Raw genomic sequence first — 19181 nt, 5'->3', positions numbered from 1 at the left:
CTCACTTCAAAATAAAAAATGCTGGAAACGAGATCACCAATATAAACAGCCTAGGCAGTGAAGACAATCGCTTTTATCAGGTCACTCTGAGAAATTTGGAGACTAAGAAATTTATTCTCAAATCTAAAAGCAAGTATATTAAGAATCTCCCTATGTTCATCGAGCAGGACTGCACTCCCTTGGAGCGCGAAATTGCATAGAGAGCCAGACAACTCGCGAAGGCACAAGAGGCACAAGGTCACTCCACTGCAGTAGGTTACAAGAGAGTGATGATTGATAATATCTGGCATGTATGGGACCAGAAACTGGGCAAATTTGTCGAAAACCAGAAGTCTAACATGCCTGGTGACGAGAGGCAAAAGAGAAGGAACGTAAGTCACAGAAATTCATCTAAGGAGGTAAAGGGGAAGCAGGATTTACCTGCAACCCTAATGGTACATTAAAATGTTTTAACGCTTATCCACTTGTGCAATTCCCAGGCTCTGTTTATCTTTTGGAATGCATATGGCATCAAAAATGTCTGGGAGGCCAGAGAACTATTAAGTACAGCGGATGTGATTGGACTGAGTGAGCCCTGGTTGGAAGAAGACCCCTTGAGTCTACCCTCATGGATTGAGGACAACTTCCACTATCTCTGGAGTCACGCTACTAGGAAGGCTGAGACAGGACGAGGTAGTGGTGGCTTACTACTCCTGGTGAAGAAAGAATTTGAGGTGACAGTGTTAGATGTCTCAAAATGGTGGATTTTCATCCGAATTACTCTCAACAATGTGAGCATCACCGTAGGCAATGTCTACGTCCCCCCCTTCAAGAAAATAGAGAACTATATCAATGTGATGGACATCTTAAGGGCCACAATTGGAAGCTTTGTGGAACAGTTTGGTGATGAGCCCATAATCCTGGGGGACGACTTCAATGGAAGAATCGGACAACTCAATGACAACATACCAGAGGAGTTACTACAGGACACAGTATTGTTGAAGGCTCGAAGCTCCAGTGACAAAGAAAACAAGAAAGAAGGATGTACTTTAATGTCCATGATGAATGACAACTGTATGTTCATATTGAATGGTAGAACACCAGGTGACTATCCCGGCCAATTGACTCATTTTAGTAAATTGGGAACAAGTATAGTCGACTTCTGCTGGGGAAATGTTCCAGCTTTGGAGCTCATCAGAGAGTTGATAGTTTTTGATGAGATTTTCATCTTTGACCACTTTCCAATTTTATTATCAATGTTTATTCCTGAACTCAAACCGGACTTGGGAGAGGAGAATTCTCTAATAGTTGAACCCGTAGATAAATTAAAATGGAAAGCAACTGCGTCTGATGAATACTCCTTAAGGCTGGAACAACGTCTCAGAGGTCTCCACTCCTTTTTTGATGCTAATAACGAGAATAAAAACGAAATGCTCACGAGTTGTATTATTGTATGTGCAAGAGATATATGTATGGTTCAGAGAGTGTGTAATAATGATAGAAAAATTCTGGGCATTAGCGTGAACGTGGGGAGAAATGATAAATGGCTCGACAAAGAAACCAAAGCAAGTAAAAATAATGTAAATAGAGCCTGGAAATTGTACAAAAAGAACAAGATTAATGATGATAAGATTATGGATAAAAAATTATTAGATGATTATTATAGCGAAAGATTGCTTTTTAAAGAATTAGTGGATACTAAAAAGAGTTTATATTTTATTGATTTGAGACTGAGAATAGCGAATGTCCGGAACATTCAGGAGTTTTGGCTAGCGGTCAAGGAGGTTGGTAGAAGATCTTTTGGGGGCAATTTTCTGTCGAAAGAAACTTGGGAGGAGTTCTACTCGAATGTTTATCCACCGCGTGTGCAGTGTTGCATGAGTCCAGAAGATGCCAGACATCCCAACCTGGACGCATATTTATCTATGCGTGAATTAGAGTCAGCGCTTAAATCATTAAAGAACAATAAAGCTCCTGGTCCTGATTTGATTCCCAACGAATTCTGGAAAGCACTCCCGCCGGTGGGTAGAGAGTATCTTCTATCTTTATTCAATGGTATTCTAGAATTGGGGACGGTCCCAGAATCCTGGCCTTGCGCAGTGCTTACTATGCTTCACAAGAAAGGTCCTAAAGAGGATCCAGCAAACTATCGAGGTATTGCTTTAACTAATAACATTCTAAAGATCTTTACAAAAATATTGGCTTCAAGAATTGAGAAGTGGATGGAATCTAACGAGATTCTGCCAGAATCACAAGCGGGATTCAGAAGGAATAGGGGTTGTGAGGACCAGATTTTTACGCTTTCAACTACAATCCAAATGCAGCTGAGACTACCTGGTAGTACAGTTTACGTGATTTTTATTGATTTTAAGAGGGCGTTCGACTCTATTCCTCACAACCTTTTGTGGACTAAATTATTTGAACTGGACATAAGCTCAAATATTCTAAGAATCCTCATGAACATTTATCGGGTCATCGGGTAGATTTGGCATCACAGAGGATGTACTACAAGGGGAGATTCTGAGTCCTCTTTTGTTTATATTGTACGTATCAGACTTTGAAAAATACTTTAGAGAGAAGGGATGCAGGGGAATTAACATCAACGCTCAAATAGACCTCATGATGCCGACCTACGCAGATGACACAGCTCTACTTTGTCACAGTGCCCAAGACGTAGATAAAAAATTGAGAATTCTCAAAGAATATTGCTCATTAAATGGGCTAGTAGTCAACACATCGAAGACAAAAGTCCTACCTTTCAGAAAATCGGGCAGAATTCGTAAATCTGAAAAAGAGGTATTTAAGTACGATGGAAAGATGGTAGAAACCGTGAATCAATACGAATACCTAGGGGTCCTATTAGAAAGCAATATGTCGTGTACCCGTACGTTGAATCATGCCGTAATGAAGGCAAAAATAGCGATCGGAGCCTCTAAATCGATCCTAATTAAAGCAAGATCTGATGCCTGGTGCACCAAGCTCAAGCTATTTGATAGTGTCGTTTCCCCTACTTTGCTGTATGCAGTCTCTTCTTGGGGTTTGGGTCAGTACGATAAGATTGAGAAAATTCAGAATGACTATTTTAAACAGCTTTTATTGTTACCCTCCAATACCCCTGGTTACGTGCTCAGATTGGAACTAGGTCTGAGGCATTTGGCCATTAGAGCACAGGACCTGACACTTAATTGGATAATTAAAGTTCTTAAAATGGAAGAGACCCGTCTTCCGCGAAGTTGTTGGAATCGATTGAGGTTTCTATTGGTCAAGGGTACTAACAGAGTAGAATTCAACTGGTTATCGAAACTGAAATGTATATTAGAGGAATTGAACATGGACTTTATTTGTCTGATCGATGACCCAGTGGTTTGGATAGAAAACAAACAGAAAATTATAATGAGATATAGTGACAATTTAAAGGCACAAGATTTGATTAGATACGCAGAAGGTAAATCTCTGCAATTTAGAATCCCTAGGTACTTCTCTGATTCTACTTCCAGGTATTTGTTACTACATTGCCCTGTGGGTCATATCCGTATCATTGCACAAATACGACTAGCTAATATATTTGTGGGTAGATTTATATGCAAGGGAAAAATTTTTAAACTACACCCAAATGAGTACTGTAAAATTTGTAATTATGAATTAGAAACTATGGATCACATAATTGTAAGATGCCCTTTCTACTTCGACATAAGAAAAAAATTCTTCAATGACCTCTTAATTGATAGATATGAACTGGATATTTTGTACACGCTTTTAGACATTAACAACCCAAAACAACTAAAGAGACTAGCTCTCTATATAATCGAAGCGCTGGAATTCCGAGAACATATTCTGAACATGGACTAATTGCTATGCTCAATCAGTGGATCGCTCGTGATAAGAGAGGAAAACATAAATAAAAATGATCTGTACACATGTAATTATCTGAATTTTTTTATGAACTGATGTATGAAGCTATCCCCCCCGTGCAAAGTGAGTGTCGTTTAATAATGTAAACTCACACGGGCACGTATTCAAAATAAAAATAAAAATAAATAAAAATAAGTGTGTGTATTAACAAACAATTCGGCCAAATATTGTAAAAGACTTCAAAAACATTGCAAGCTGTAAATTCTTTGTAACACTGAGAAAGAGAGAGTTCAGTGAACACCCTCAACAACAACTTGAACGGTCTAAGAAGACAACTCATCAGCGAAATCGTAAGTAAAACTAAATGTAAAACCATTGTAAAATTCAAACCTTGTAAATCTCGATAACTCAGAAAATCAACCAAATCGAACTCTCAAGAAACTATTGAATTGTTGTAAACCCAGGACCTATTCAGAGAATTTATAATTAAAGGTAAAGATCATTCCAAAATTGCTTTAATCATTTCTGAAAACTCCTTCAGAAACCTTACAATGAAACTTTCGGCCCTACATTCGAAGAAGAAAATAAGGTAAGATTGCGAACAAAACAATTGCTCATAAAAATTTGCCGCTGGAAACCGCGACAAGAAACATTTGATCGCACATTATTTTTATTGTTTACCAAGGAACTTATCCAATCTAGGAGAAATGAAGGCACAATAGCTCAATTTTCTTAACTCAGGATTTCCCGCCTGAAAATCTTTCGGACATAACAGGAGTTGTCCCGTTATGAACTTATCTAAAGAATGACCTCGGACTCCTGATGGAATTGAGACACTCTTAACTTCAACTCTTGTAACAGAGTATTTGGCTGTTTTCTTCGATAAGGTGCTTTGATAAGATAATAATAATCCAGAGCTCACCTTCATCCTTCGGATGATCAACGACGATTCTATTATTTTTAAGGTGAACGCACTGCTCGTGCTATCCATCAAACAGAAATTATCTCTCGAACGAACTAATCGGATATGAATATTAACACCATTCAGCAATGCTCGATCTTGATTGAGTACATCACAATGTAAGTGTCTCGTGAGATCGACTATTTTACCATCACCTGAATAGGCCCTACGCGTCTGTAAACTCTCATTTTCATGACAGATGCTATCCATTGAGCCCGATGGATCATCTACCCACAACACACTACTCAAGTGTGACAGTTTGGTATCGGAGCCATAGTTCAGAAAAGTTTTCATGTAAGCGGGGTAAGCATATGCATTATTAGCAGGAGTCACTGCTTTTTGGTTGAAGGAAATATCAACTTGGTCAAATAATGAGTGTAATAAATTGTTGACGGGTCCAACAGTAGGCGACGGTGTGGGATTCTTCTCTATCACTGATGTAGGTATCGTAATACGTAACGATAATCGGGTGTGTGCTAAGTCAATCTACTCATCACCTTTTCCTGGTTTATCGAACTCGATGAGCGAGTTATCCACAAGTGATGCAATTGGCTTGTAGTGTACATCGTATGATGATTCGATAGCTGTCTGCGTTGGTGGCAATCAAAATAAGTCCAACTCATTTTTCACTCCTTCACATGAATGTGTATGCAAAAACGCCATATTTTTTAAGCAAAAATATCTGATACTGTTCGCGACTTTGATGCTTTCTTCCGTTCACTTATTTTGGTATGCTTCTTCGTATGCTTTCTCGATTTTTTGTCACTCGTGGTTTCTTCATAGACTGAATTATTTTCTTTTTCTTTCATTTTTAGTTTTCAACTCACACCGTTCAGAGTGAGGCGGTATGTGGACAGACGTCGAATGAGGATATGATAGCATGCTCCTACCGTCATAACCAGACGCTATCATCAGTATATCAACATTCTCCTCTGCCGTCCTTTTCAAATTGACGCCTGATTCCCTCGCGCTTCCTAGAGAAGTTCTCAGTGGTATATTACGTTCAAGAACATCACCAATGACATTCACACCTGAACGCAAAGCCTCTCTTCCAACTACGGATGCGCCTTATTTGAGTAGTGGGAGTATCCGTCTGAACAAGCCTCCTAGGAAACTTCCAATTCCATGACCTTTTTGATTGGCACTACCTATGTACACATGACTTATACCGCCATGTGCTCCTTTGCTGTACCTACCGCCTGACTATAGTATCTCGTCAAAAACGTAGTCACACATAATCCGCGTTTATTCGGTGCGTTTGAAATGAAGTGTTAGTGTCAACGTACCGTACTCGAATGGTATCGATAATCCGTATTCATTTCTAATATCCATTTCAATTGTTTGGAATTTCGTACGCAGCAATGGTATGTACAGCGGTGATGAAAATGTTTTAATTTTCAATGATCCATATTTATAATCATCGACGCCTAAAGGTACGACTCTCAGTAATGCAGCATCGATATCCCCAGTTATATAGCTTTCACATATATCGGTGTAGACATACATACTCTGTGGGAGAGTTCGTGTGAGAGATGCAGGCATTGATGCTTTGTATTCATACAATCTACCAGAAAGGAATAACTCTTCAACTTCATTTGAAAATCCGAAAGTCCTTTTCAATGAAAGAGCCAGGTGTAGAACGTGGGAAGAACATTTACATGAAGAAGAGTCACAAGTTCTGACTACAGATACATAAACCCCACAATTCATCACAACTTTTACGTGATATTTTATGAAAGACATATCATTGATGACAGTCAATAAATCTGCAATACTATCATATACACTATGGGGTAAATTTATTTCTTCGATATGTGTCATCAACGTTTCATCAGGATTGGCCATATTGATCGATTACTTATTTCTATTATTCTCTTCCTATCTTTCTCCGGCAAATCACTTTGATTTTCCAATGATACGTAATTTTTATCAGCATCCGAAGATATGTGCAAGAACGTCATTGGTACATGTATTTCTGTCAAAGCAACACTCCATTTATCTAGTAGGTTGATCGTCTGTGATAAATGGGTAATGAAACTTGTCGTTTTATTATTCGGGTAATACTTCATACTACTATGGCTAGGTAATACGACAGAAAAAGTGTCCCCCGTATTGGTGATTTTTCCGTCCAAGGTCTTCGTTTGTGATTCTATACCTTGCATAATTCCTCCTCGTAACATATACCGTGGATATCTTCTCCCTCCAGATCTTCCAAGATGTACACTACTGGCATACGGTAACGTAAGATGTGTTTGATTTTGAAAACTTCAGTGCTCCACCCCGATTCGTATCCTTTCTTGAATGCTGCTTTCGCTGTACTGATACGTACTAGATCACCACAGTTGTAATTAGGCGATTGAGAATTTATTTTGAAGACTGTATTGTATCGCTTGGAAACATTTTGTATTACCATGATTAACTTCACACGGTCGAAATTGTGTTCCCGAATATTTGCTATGATTATACGCATTTACCACTTTCTGAAGAACATCCACGCAACGTTTCGTTCGGGAGTACGTGAAATATCTCCACAATCTTTCCTTCAATGTACGATTGAATCGTTCAACTATGGCTGCTTTGATATCAGGGTTCCTGGTTACACGATCAATATCATATTTTCTCAATAGTTGTTGAAATTCGGAATTTACGAATTCTTTTCCACGATTCGTCTGAAGCATTCGTGGGATCCGTGCTTTTTTCCATTGTTTAGAAGAATCCATCTGAAGGCTTGTGCAATGACTTTACCACTCTTATTTCCGAGAGGTTCCACCCAAGCATATTTACTAAGGATGTCAATAACAACCAATACATATGAATATTCATCGTTTAATGTTGCTATGGATCGAAGGTCAATACAATCAGCCTCCTAAACAGCATCAATCTCGGAAACATTATAAGACCGTCTATTAAATATGTGACGTACCATTTTGTGCATATTATATGCATCCTGGCTCTCCAACCAATCTGTGACATCATGTGGATGTTTCCAACGCGTGTCCATGATCGAGACTACAGAAAAACCTTTTGGTGGTCAGACTTACGTACATCAGAATCTAAAAAGAACTAAGAAGAAAATTAATAATGTAGAGAGTATCATCGATCCAAAAACCCTTACCTATTCCATATTATCGAACCATGAAAAGATGGACAATCATCTTGTTCTTCAGTAAGATCTATGACTTCCTTATCGATGTACTCCCGGATTAAATCAGCTTTGCAAGACCCCCGTACGAAAACACGATCAGAACTACGTATTATACAACGTATATGATTACCCATCATATCCCAAAATGTGATATTCCCTACAATCCAATCAATTTTATGATGATTCGTGTTCACCCATTTATATTCTTTTTCGTATTTGTCAGAAAACTTCAACGATCCACATGATTTCAGAATCCAATGACCAACAAATTCATCCTTCAGAACCAGTATTGCAATTTCCTTTGCAATAAAGTGCCCATGATATCCTTTATATCCCTGTTTATCCACGACAATATCCATATTTTGATGTTATTCGGAATTGAGTCCAAGTGGTACTGAGACACAGTGGAACTGAAACGATGTAGGGAGTTTGAAATGAAAAAAAATGCAGAGACGACAGTATTTTTTCCTTGGAAACGATCGATTATATTTCATTTATTAATCGTCATTGCTGCATTATCCACATAACCATATGGTACAGTCTAAGATGCATTTTTACATTGTTGTTTAATATTGCAAACAGAAGTCATTTTCGTTTCCATCTGTGTTATTACTTGGTGAAACTCACTACGTCTAATCGTATCATATGATAAGACTATTGGGCCCTCTCTTTCACGTGTAACCATTTTTATGACAGATTGATAATTAATGTACTGACTATTATTGTAGTACAAAGTGATATCTTTCACTTTACACGCCTCTTTTGTTTCATTATTACTTGTCTGAACGAAGTAGGCATAGAATTTCAGCCCCCCAGAAACAAATGATTTGATATAGCTTCCCTTCCTATAACCTTCCAGCTCATCGGTTAAATGCCCGAGAAATTTACCGCATTCGGGCTCCCATTCTCCCTATTTGGATACGAATTTTATGGAATCTGTTTCACAATACAGAACTCTCCCTGGAGTTTTTCTAAATAACTGTCAAGTTTAGGATGTGCCTGCGCCGTCGTATAAGCTGCAATAACAACGTTAGTGGTGGGAGTGGGTAGAAGTGACTCATCCTCATATATGAAATACACGTACATCAGTTTTTCGTTGACGGGAAGCAATCCTGTTATCACTAATTCAGGGCTATTGATTATTTCTAATAATCTTTGTCTTGTCGCAAAGATTTTGGTTTGTGGTAAGTTCTCTCTTTGACCAAATTTACAACAGAAGGCATTTAAAATCATTTTCGCCAATGCTCTATAGCCAGGATTCCGTTGAATCTTATGTTTCTCAAGTAAAACACGATCCTTCTCAAAATATTCTTGTATGTACGCATCTTTATCTTCATTTTCGACGCATCCTGCAGGATAATCAGAGGCTTCTCGCTTTCCCTTCAAGAATGTGTCGACATATTTATTGAATAACCATCTGCTTGTTCTTCTCGATTGTACTGAATGATCTTGTACTGATATATTTCTAATACTTGAATTATTCATGTGATGAAATTCCAGGCGAATTCGTCACCTGCGGAACTCCAGGGTATTTATGTATAGAAAGTGAGGGAGGGAGAGTAAAAATTTATAAACAGTTACCTTGTCTTCGCGATAAAAATCTATACGAAAGATTACAGCTACCTGCTACCTTAACTCTACTTCAGAGCTACCTTAATTTCGGAGAACTACGTAATTGGTTACCTATCGCGTGAATCGATTCCTTAAATTTTTCGAATAATATTCATTAAATAACTTCATTAAATAAACCAGATATTTTGCAGATATTTCTTTTTTCGAGTCAGTTTTGTTGAGTTAAAGTTTAGTCTTTTTGAGATTTTCCTACGTAAATTCGGTCAAGGATCAGGATATCATCGTGTAATATTTGGCCAAGATAATGTGCTACCCAGTATTTCCTGTAACCCTTTTTGGTTTGTCGATAGAGTGAGTACATAGGTCGAGTGGAAATGCTTGCGCTCCCTTGAGCGAGAGTGTTAGAGATTTCAGTTGGAAGGCCTTGGAGACGATCACCCAGTCGTTGAAACGGATCGCCATTGGGTTTTTAATTTAGTTAAGTTGCGTTTGCGTTTGAGTTTTCGTTGGTAAAGTCCTACTTCCTCTCCGGAGAGTGCCCTCTGTAGATAAGCTACCTTATTCCGGTCGTAGATGGAGTGAAGACCCGCTCAACTATCTCAGTTCATGTTGAATTCAATTTTTGTTCAGTTAACATAATTCAAATCAATTATAGGAAAATTCAAATTTTTAAATAATTCGCGCACAATTACTCCGGGAATCGATAGTTCGCGTCTTCAACACTCGAGTCAGCACCGTACGGGGCTAGTCTTCCCCAGACTCCCCACCACTACACAGCAGGCCCGAGCGGACACACGCGATAGTCGCCATTACAGTATCCACCCGGACGACCAAGAGTGAGGTACGAGTCGATTTAGCTCCCTGAACAAGTTCTCTTTCTAGGTAATTATCGAGGCCCCGTGATCAAAATTCAGTCGAAATCAACGTTCTAGATGATGGTAAGTACTCGTGTACTTATTTAGAAGTGATTAAAAGTGAAATAGTGCGGTTTTTCGGTAAAGCGGTTGGACCACGCGGAATGGCGTCGCTACCTCTCGGAATGACGCCGACACCAATACTCATGGTTTGAAGGGTAGAAAACCCTTCAAACAAACTCAAATGCTCCCTGAAAGCTACCTGAAATTATTGAAATGATAATTACGTTACCTGAATAAATTCAAATAGGAATAATGCTACCTACCGTAACTTTTGGGCTAAATTTCATGCTTTATGCGTCTTGCTACGGCGATTGATGTAACTCGCTACCTGCTTCATTGCTACCTTTTTGCTTGCTAGCTTTTCTCGCTCTCTTTACGTAATTATTCTACGCTACCTATTTCTTTATATTTCTCCGACTCACAAGAGTTCTGGAGGAAAAATGATGCGACCTGAATTGTTCTGAAGCTACCTTTTTCGCGTTTTAATGCTCTCTAGCGTTCGTTGAGTTGTGGATTCCAGTTGGGCATGGGGATGCTATCTTTTAGTTATTTTTACTTTATAGTTGGAATCCAGAACAAGAAAATTATCTAATCTCTCTTACGTTTATGAATAAGCTACCTATTATTTTGGAAATTATTGGAGACCGTAAGCTACCTATTTTGCTGGAGAAAACCTCCATTTCCGGGCTAGAAATGCTCCCTTCCGGTAAATCAGTCCCGTGGCTGATTCAAGCTCCCAAGCTAATTTTGCTACCTTTTCGGTGAATGAGATTCCCGATTTTAATGCGCTTCAAATGGCGTAGAGTTAGGGAAACTATTACAAAGGCGCTCCAGAATTCGGAATTCGATTAATTACAGTCGAAAATAAGAAAAATTAGTACCTTTTCGTGAGCTCTCTTTTTTTTTATTTCGCGTAGCTACCTCATCCGTTCTCTCTCGCACGTACGCTACCTTCCTATAGTCTCTCTCTCTCTCTCGGATTCGTATTCCCCTCGTGGACAATACCTTTACTTCTCTCTATCAGCTTTGAATTGGGATCGCTTTCTTTTTCATACTTAAAATTATTTATCGCATCTTTCGAGTCTTTTGGAGTAGTCGATCATTTCAGAGTATTTAAAATTATTATGAGTCACATTGATGTAATTTTGTATTTGTACGAATTTACGATTTTGTATTAATATCGGCAATAGCGAAACACGTCAGTACAATTATGTTTATTATTCAATATCGACCGTACCTATCCCGTTTAGAATTTAGGACATTGGTTTATTGGTTTCTCGATCGATGATTGGCTTTGTTAATTGATGTTCTCGTCCACGAATCCATCTCTCTCTCCACGACCCGCACACTGAGCAGCCGGGTAAGTCCCGTACCCTCGTAATCTACATTTCTGCGTATGGTTTGTGATATGTTTCTTGTCGTTATTGGATTTTTGGCGACAATCAGTATTTAGTTTTAAGAAAATACGATTCCGTTTGCGGTTTGTCGATTCCGCGTTGCTAAACATTGGCTGCCGCCCTAAATACACGAAGTAAGGATTGGATGAGCTGCTGATTTTTTTTCGAAGTCCAGTTTTAGCGTTATGGTTTTTGGCGTTTCAGACTTGTCGGATTACGAGAACGAAGGTAATGAGTTGGCCGTGTTTGGATAATCGAGAATTTTGGGTTAGGGTTTATTGAGTATTTGTTGGGACTACGGAAAAATCATTACATTCGATAACCGCATTCGACAGCCTTTCGCAATTCATCAATAACCCACGTACCGGTGAATTCACGATCTTTGACAGTTTGTTGATTACAAATATCTTCATTCAATTTTTCACAACATGAACGACATAGTGGAAACATCAAACGACCATGAGGACGGATCGGTAACACAGGAATAAACAAATTACGCGGGGCTACGATTGTGCATTTCATAAAGCCTTCTAACATTGCTAAGGTTATTGTCAACTCCTGTCAATGCTAGACACTCGTCACCTACATAAACTTGAGGATGACCTAGAAGAATTTTCTACATTTTGTTTACAAAAGTATACAAAGATGTTACATCGAGATACTTGATCTTTTCCATATTTGTGACATCGTATAACGTCACATAAATAATTCTCGGTACGATCCCCGAAGAACACATCGCGAGGCTTGAGTTCCACATTTTTCATTATAGGGTGTTGATTCACGAAATCTCCTTCGTTTATCGAATTTTTCAACTGTTCGTCGAATGTGCACTCTCACATTTCTATCAAATTGTACCCCATACGACGAATCTTGGCCGCTGTGAACAAAGTACTTTCTATCTTGTTTCAACTGAGTCCCTTACACGCAACTCGTTATGTCTATTAATTCTATAACACCTAGTACACCCGTGCCAAAAACAACCGTAAAATTGGAATACACACTTCTCTTGATTTTCAATCTCACAACAGCCGTCAACCATAACACCGCACAGCAAGCGGTATTCTTTTGCGTTGCCTGCGTGAATAATATGCATTTGCAAACGTCATTGCTCCAATAATAACCAAGATGTAGCTTTTTTTGATTGAGTGGTCCTGTATCTGTAGGTACCACCCAATCGTAGTACACATATTGTATCAGTCTGCATGAAATTTGTTCTATAAACCTTCGAACAGATGGAAGCAATCGTACTAAACTGAGTGAACGGGCATATACCTATCTATGTCAGTAAGATCTCACGAAAAATTATGCATACACGTCTCAAATTGGTGACGTCCATGCGACAGTAAAATTCTCGTTCCTGTTTGAAATTAAAAACGTAGCTCACATTCGATTTTTTCGCATAACGTGTAAGGGATTTTTTTTCCGGTGCTTCGCCAGCAGAGATCCCAAACTAGTTTAGCATCTTCTCTATGGCTCAATTGTTGGGCGCCAGCTGGATTTTCACGGAGAATCCAACGGTAAACCGGCCTCAGAGGATAACTCGTCTACCCTGAGGACTTCTCGTAGCGGAATTAAATATGCCGAGCCAGCATCAGCGTAATACGGTAGAGTGGACGAGGTCCACCATATTAGGAGTAATTCACTCGATCGACCTTCCCCTTTTCAGCCGAGAGATCTCGATAAAGCGTATCTTCCAGGAGCCATTTCTCCATGTATCTTTCACCGAGGTTGTTTCCATTCCTTTCACGTATTTCTTTCTTCTTCAGAGTGGCTCAACTCTGGAGAGGTCGACTATTACCTGCGAATCCTTCTCACTCCTCAGAGCGCCGAACATTGAGAGGCACATGCGACACAGGTTTCCGGAGACTTATTCTCACCCACCTATGTCCACCCCAACTCAACCTCAATGCTCAGTAAAAGCACTATCATCGCGGGCCAACACCCAAATTACTCGTCATGGAGGCACGTGCGATCGGGCCTCCAGGAGTCGGCCCAACTCCCGGCCCACGGATCCACGCCAACACCACTTCTTTCATCCGAAGTGATGGATCCCTGAGAACACGGAATGAAAACATCCCACGTCCTTAGAGTAATCCGATCATTCTGTTTGGGACACCGAAGCATACCATTCTCTCGCTATTTCGAATCTTGTCGTCACAATGGACCCCCATTATCCATACGGATTAATGTCACTAACCGCTGTGCCGAATAACCGGAAAACTTTACGCTCGACTCCAGTGCCTGTTACCGACTGTCTCGAAATCTACTAGGGCCTTCTCCCCCTAGTCTGAACATTTCAGCGGCGGTGGGTCATCCGTTACCCCACCACCACCAATCAGCTCGACGGCAATCGAGGGGGCGCTAGTCCTCTCACCTAGCCGTTGGTCCCTAGTCTAAGCGATAGCGCCACTAAAATCGCCCACTTGGAACGCCAGTACGTTGGCCCATTTTCCCCAAACACAGCTGGGCGAGTTTCTAGATATGGCGACAGCGTATTGACAGCCTCTCTATAATGTCCAGAAGCATGGTTTCACCCAAACCACGCCTCTTGGCATTATTTGATTGGTCTATTCACCTCACGCGCGGTTCACTTTAACCGCCGTTCGATGTCACTCTCATCTCTCGCCCAGCTTCTTCAGCTGGCGTTAAATGTCGCTCCCTACTCTTTCCCTCACTCTAACCATTCTTGACTCATGGGTTTTCGTGTTGGTAAAACAGTTTACAGTAACGAGAAAATCTCGCTACAATCATTCTAAAAATTTCACGCGTTCCTTATTGAACATTGTGTCAGGGGAAAACAACTCGATGGCCGGTACCGATCCTACAGAACGGATATTCTCTGGGACCTAGAATACGTGTGGGAAATATCCCTTAGCTATGTCATCGCCCAAACCGAACGACATAGGTAGCGCCGACAGTGGCATGTGAAAATAATTCAAACTATCGTTAAAAATGATGTTACCAATGCGCATTTCAATTATTTTTCTGCCATTCAAGATCACGTTTGGTAGTCGTGTTCTTTTGACATTGACTAGATACCGTAAAACAAATTGAAACTACGTGCATTGTGAGCCAAACAAATCACTTGATCAACGCATCGATACTTTCCGAAAGCAATATCCACTAGTTCGGTAACAGCAGTCTCTTTATTCCGAAATATATACTCACGCCTCCCGCAGCTAGAACAATTTTTTTCCAAATCATTATCATGGCAACACTGCGTTCACACTTTTTGCACGACACAAAAATTAGCGATATGCAATTTCGTATGAATATCACCCCGTAAAGTGACAAGTGAGAAAACTGTGTCTGCTCACGCGTCTGCGTTCTGTTGCGTCTCAAAATCGTAAAAGATGAAAATTGTCTTCCTTTGCGCATGCTGTTTCAATGGTTGCATATAACAATGATGATTTATTTCACGATTACATCCACACGTTCTACAATATACTATGCCGCACTCGTATTTTCGTTTCCCGAGACGAATCAATTTGAAACATAGCTGACATATTTTGAGGGCATCACGAACAGTTAAAGACGAATTTTACCTTTTAATTTCCCTGACCCCTTTTTCAAATGTCGTTCAAGGCATTGCTGATTAAAAAACCATCGACTGCAGAGGTTGCAAACTATTCGTTGTATATTTGGACAAATCGTCTCTCCCTTACAACCAGGACATTTTTCAGGACACCGATACTCGATGTTATCTGTGAATGTTCGGTTACACAAATCCCAGGAACCACGAGCGGCAATCGCACCCCGTAGATTGAGAATCAGTTAGTAATATTTTCTACGTTCATAATACAGAATGAATAAAGTATGCTTAATATGGCCATGCCTTTGCCTGACCCTTTGACGACCGTCAAAGACAGGAATTCCACCTTTCCCAAAAGTTAAAAATTACTACGATTGCTATTTTTGTTGAAGGTAATAGCTTTGAAATGATTGAAGTTTCGCGATCCCGCTATCATTCGAAGGGATTCTGACACCACTGAATTCTAATAATCTCATTGCCTCTTTACGCTGGGTAAATACGCTGGGTATCACAGGTCTTATTGATGATAGCTTTCCATCGCCTTTGTATGTCAGCTATTCTAATTTCTCCACGCTCAGCATGCAGTTGAGCAATAACAAGAGATTGCGGTAAACAAAGATGATCGGAATTAATAATCGTTAAAATAGAGCGTTTGAAAATGTCCTCATACATCAGTTGCTTCCGTCCTGACCCTTCAATAGCTCTAACAATAGCCGCTGTAACGACAATATTATCGGATGTGGTAAGACCCCCTGTACTTTGTGAAATGCCCTTGACAATGGTCCACAAATCATCAGCACTACAATTATGAGCATCGCAAAATCTCGACCAAACAGGGCCGTGATGTAATCTATCGAAATTGATTGAAAAACCCACGTGATGATCTGGTTGACATGACGCAGTTTTATGAGTCGTTAGATCGCGGAACGCACCTTCTACCCATTCTATTATATTGGTATTCGTGGGAGGGTCCAATATCTTAATAATACATTCTTTACCTTTCATCGTGAAATTACGATATTTTTTACATGATTCGGTTATGATCTCAAATCGACGTCCTGGGAGTAAAATTATATCATAAGGTTCTCCTACTTTTCTTTCTTCTTCTTTTTCTTCTTATGCAGGAATAATAGTTTCCGCATTTTAAAGTTGTTTTGCTATTGCACATCTCGCCTGTGCACCCCCTGTTCGGTTTTCTAAAAGAAATAAGAGTAAAATGAAATTATTACAAATGGTTGTTATGTGTAATAATTTCTTTAGATTCGTTCATTCTTCTTTTTTGTCACAAGTATAGCAATGAAACTCGGTGATTTCTAAAAAAAAAATCGAACAGTGATTGTTTTTTCCCTTTTATGCGAACAAATGCAGCCGTCAAAATCTGTTATCCCTATAAAAATAAGGATCTATGATCTGTAACCGCTGCTTATCCAATTTAATATAATAAATGAAATGGTGCTTAAGGGGATTAAATGAGCAGGACAATTGAGGGATAATCTGAATTAAAGGAATATATTTCATATTTTCAAACAATACAAGATTTCTGGTAATTAGTCCAATGCCTGCATTTTATTTCAGATCTAGGGGGTGGGTAAGGCTAGGCGACCTTTGTATACGCAAAAGGGATTGACTCTAATAAGATAAAAGGGGTGAAGCTAGTGGTGTCTAGGAGATTGCAAACAAACAACAATTAACAACGACTTTCCTTGACTCTAATGGGACTAATAAAACACAAGTGTAGGCTCACCGTTGGGGGGTAAATGTTTGGGGAGCAATGGGCAATAATGTCGCGTACTAAGTGGAAAAAGATCGTATTGACCATTTTCGTAATTTTAGGCCAACGAAGTGGAAAAAGGTCGTATAAACCTAATCTAAGGACTATGAAATCCGGACGATTTGGGCGCTTTAGAATTATTTGAACCCAACTTTTGAGGACATTTTTTTTTTTGGCGCATATGACCTTTTTCCACAACTCTGCCTCCAATATTAGAAAAATGAAAAATAATCATGTTTCCCATAAAAATTTAATTACGTACAAGAATTTGGATAAAAAAAATGCAAAACACGTCTTTATTTACGGACCAAATGAGATCTAGATACAGAGATATTTTTTAGATTAACGGGCACGTCTTCTTGGCAACGTTGCCCTTCCATCGCTGGCGCCTAGAGGATCTCGTCTTCCATCTTGAAGAAGAAAAATGGAAACAAGAGTGAAATTATGAGTCAACTCGCACCACCCAGAAAAATGAATTATTTGAATTGAATAAACTTTACTTGCATCGAATAAATATTTGATTAGAATTAAATAAACGAATTATTAGATTCAAATAAAGTTTATTCAATTCAAATAGATCATTTTTCTATGTATATAGTGATTATTGAATTAGTAATTTCAGGGAGAAATAACAAATGGTCGGCATATTGTTTTTACCAGTTGAAACTTTGAGATTTCTGTAGAATGCTCGAGGTTCGGGAGGAATTATCTTCTTCACACACAAACGTATGGAATCATCATATTTCTCACGAGATATTGGCAACTCTTCACCGTACAATTGGTGTAGTTCTCTGTCACGAAACTTCCTGAGAAGAGCGAATTTTCTGTACGGTTCAGAAAATTTCATCTTCACATACATTGTCCTAAATTTGAAGAAATCCCTGATAATTAATGATAGATGAATCGAATAAATGTATTTACAAATGTTATACCAAACTAGGCTCACTCTTTGTGACTTTGTATTCTCTCGCTTTCGTCCAATACAATGATTTTCCATCGCTCAGACGCACATTCCTAGGAATCACCTGAATTCGATTCGATTTAATAATTGATCATTGTTTCATTAAAAATCATTTGAATAGATGTAAAAACTAGATACCCTGTTCTTCAGCTCTTCGTAGTCTACGAAGGAATAAAAGAACATTGGCTGGACCATATAAGGATGAGTATTGCAAGTCCCTTGAATTGTGGTCATCCAGTGATCAGGGACGTAATTCTTTCTCGTTCTGGAACCCACTTCAATTGCAGAATGAACAGTATCACATGGCATATTTGTATGACCCACTGCCATAAACTTGAACCTTATTTCCTTTGATGTTGGGTGCCCAATCATCACATGGCCAAACATACTCGCTACAGTCTTATTTTTATTCTGACCTGAGGAAAAAATAACGAGAAATTGTTTATTTACTTTGAAAAAAAAATCATTCCACAAAGGTGACCATTAATTCATATCAACCTGGACAATTATCTGACCATACATTCAAATATTTGATACCAGCAGGGACGTCATTCTTAGTGTAGCTAGCAAGGCACCAGGCTACTTCCTGACACCCTCGATGGCCGTGATTCTCTGACCGTACAAAACATTTCACTGTGGATGAAGAATTGAGAAAAAAAATTCTTTAAAAAATCATTATGCTTAAAAATGTATCACAAGTGACAATAACTCGATTTTCTATTTTCACACTGAAAATCTGCGGAAATAAAAAACGTTTGAATTCAAAAAGGAATCGGTTGTTACCTGTTTTGTTCTTCATCTCATTTACTGTCAAATTTAGCGTTGTGAATTTTCTTGAGTAGAAAAGAGCTTGGCCAAATAGGAGTGGAGTTAATAACACAGACTGAAGATGAAAAAAAAGTGTCTGAGTATCATTGAACCAATTGGTTGAACCAAAACCGGTCGACCAATTTCTCGGGACATTACCATGGCATCTTGGAAATGTTGATATTTCGCTCTTGGTCCACCATCCAATGATGAAGGAAGTATTATTGCCTGCCCTAATCGCACAGAGTCAGAAGAATTCATTGAACTGCATTCTATGTGATCCGTTA

The 19181-nt window shown here is 39.1% G+C and overlaps 1 protein-coding gene across 1 annotated transcript; it reads left to right on the top strand.

The window, feature by feature from the left end:
- The first annotated feature begins 338 nt into the window (after window positions 1-338).
- Window positions 339-3143, top strand: LOC107041745. Its single transcript, XM_015262467.1, has 4 exons — window positions 339-371; window positions 480-2133; window positions 2534-2863; window positions 3070-3143. The coding sequence occupies exons 1-4, from the start codon at window positions 339-341 to the stop codon at window positions 3141-3143; spliced, it is 2091 nt and encodes a 696-aa protein (XP_015117953.1).
- Window positions 3144-19181: the final 16038 nt, after the last annotated feature.

Source organism: Diachasma alloeum, unplaced genomic scaffold, assembly GCF_001412515.2.
Source record: "Diachasma alloeum isolate Michigan unplaced genomic scaffold, Dall2.0 Dall_scaffold_00376, whole genome shotgun sequence".
NCBI lineage: Eukaryota > Metazoa > Arthropoda > Insecta > Hymenoptera > Braconidae > Diachasma > Diachasma alloeum.
Note: the sequence above shows the minus strand (reverse complement) of the source record. Positions and strands in the feature narration are given on the sequence as shown.

Bases quoted from the DNA above. Each gene is read 5' to 3' on its own strand.
- LOC107041745 (XM_015262467.1), top strand. From the start codon at position 339: ATGCCTGGTGACGAGAGGCAAAAGAGAAGGAAC. The intron at 2,134-2,533 runs GTATTGCTTTAA...TGTACGTATCAG, and splicing joins GGATCCAGCAAACTATCGAG to ACTTTGAAAAATACTTTAGA. The intron at 2,864-3,069 runs GTACGTTGAATC...TATTTTAAACAG, and splicing joins AAGCAATATGTCGTGTACCC to CTTTTATTGTTACCCTCCAA.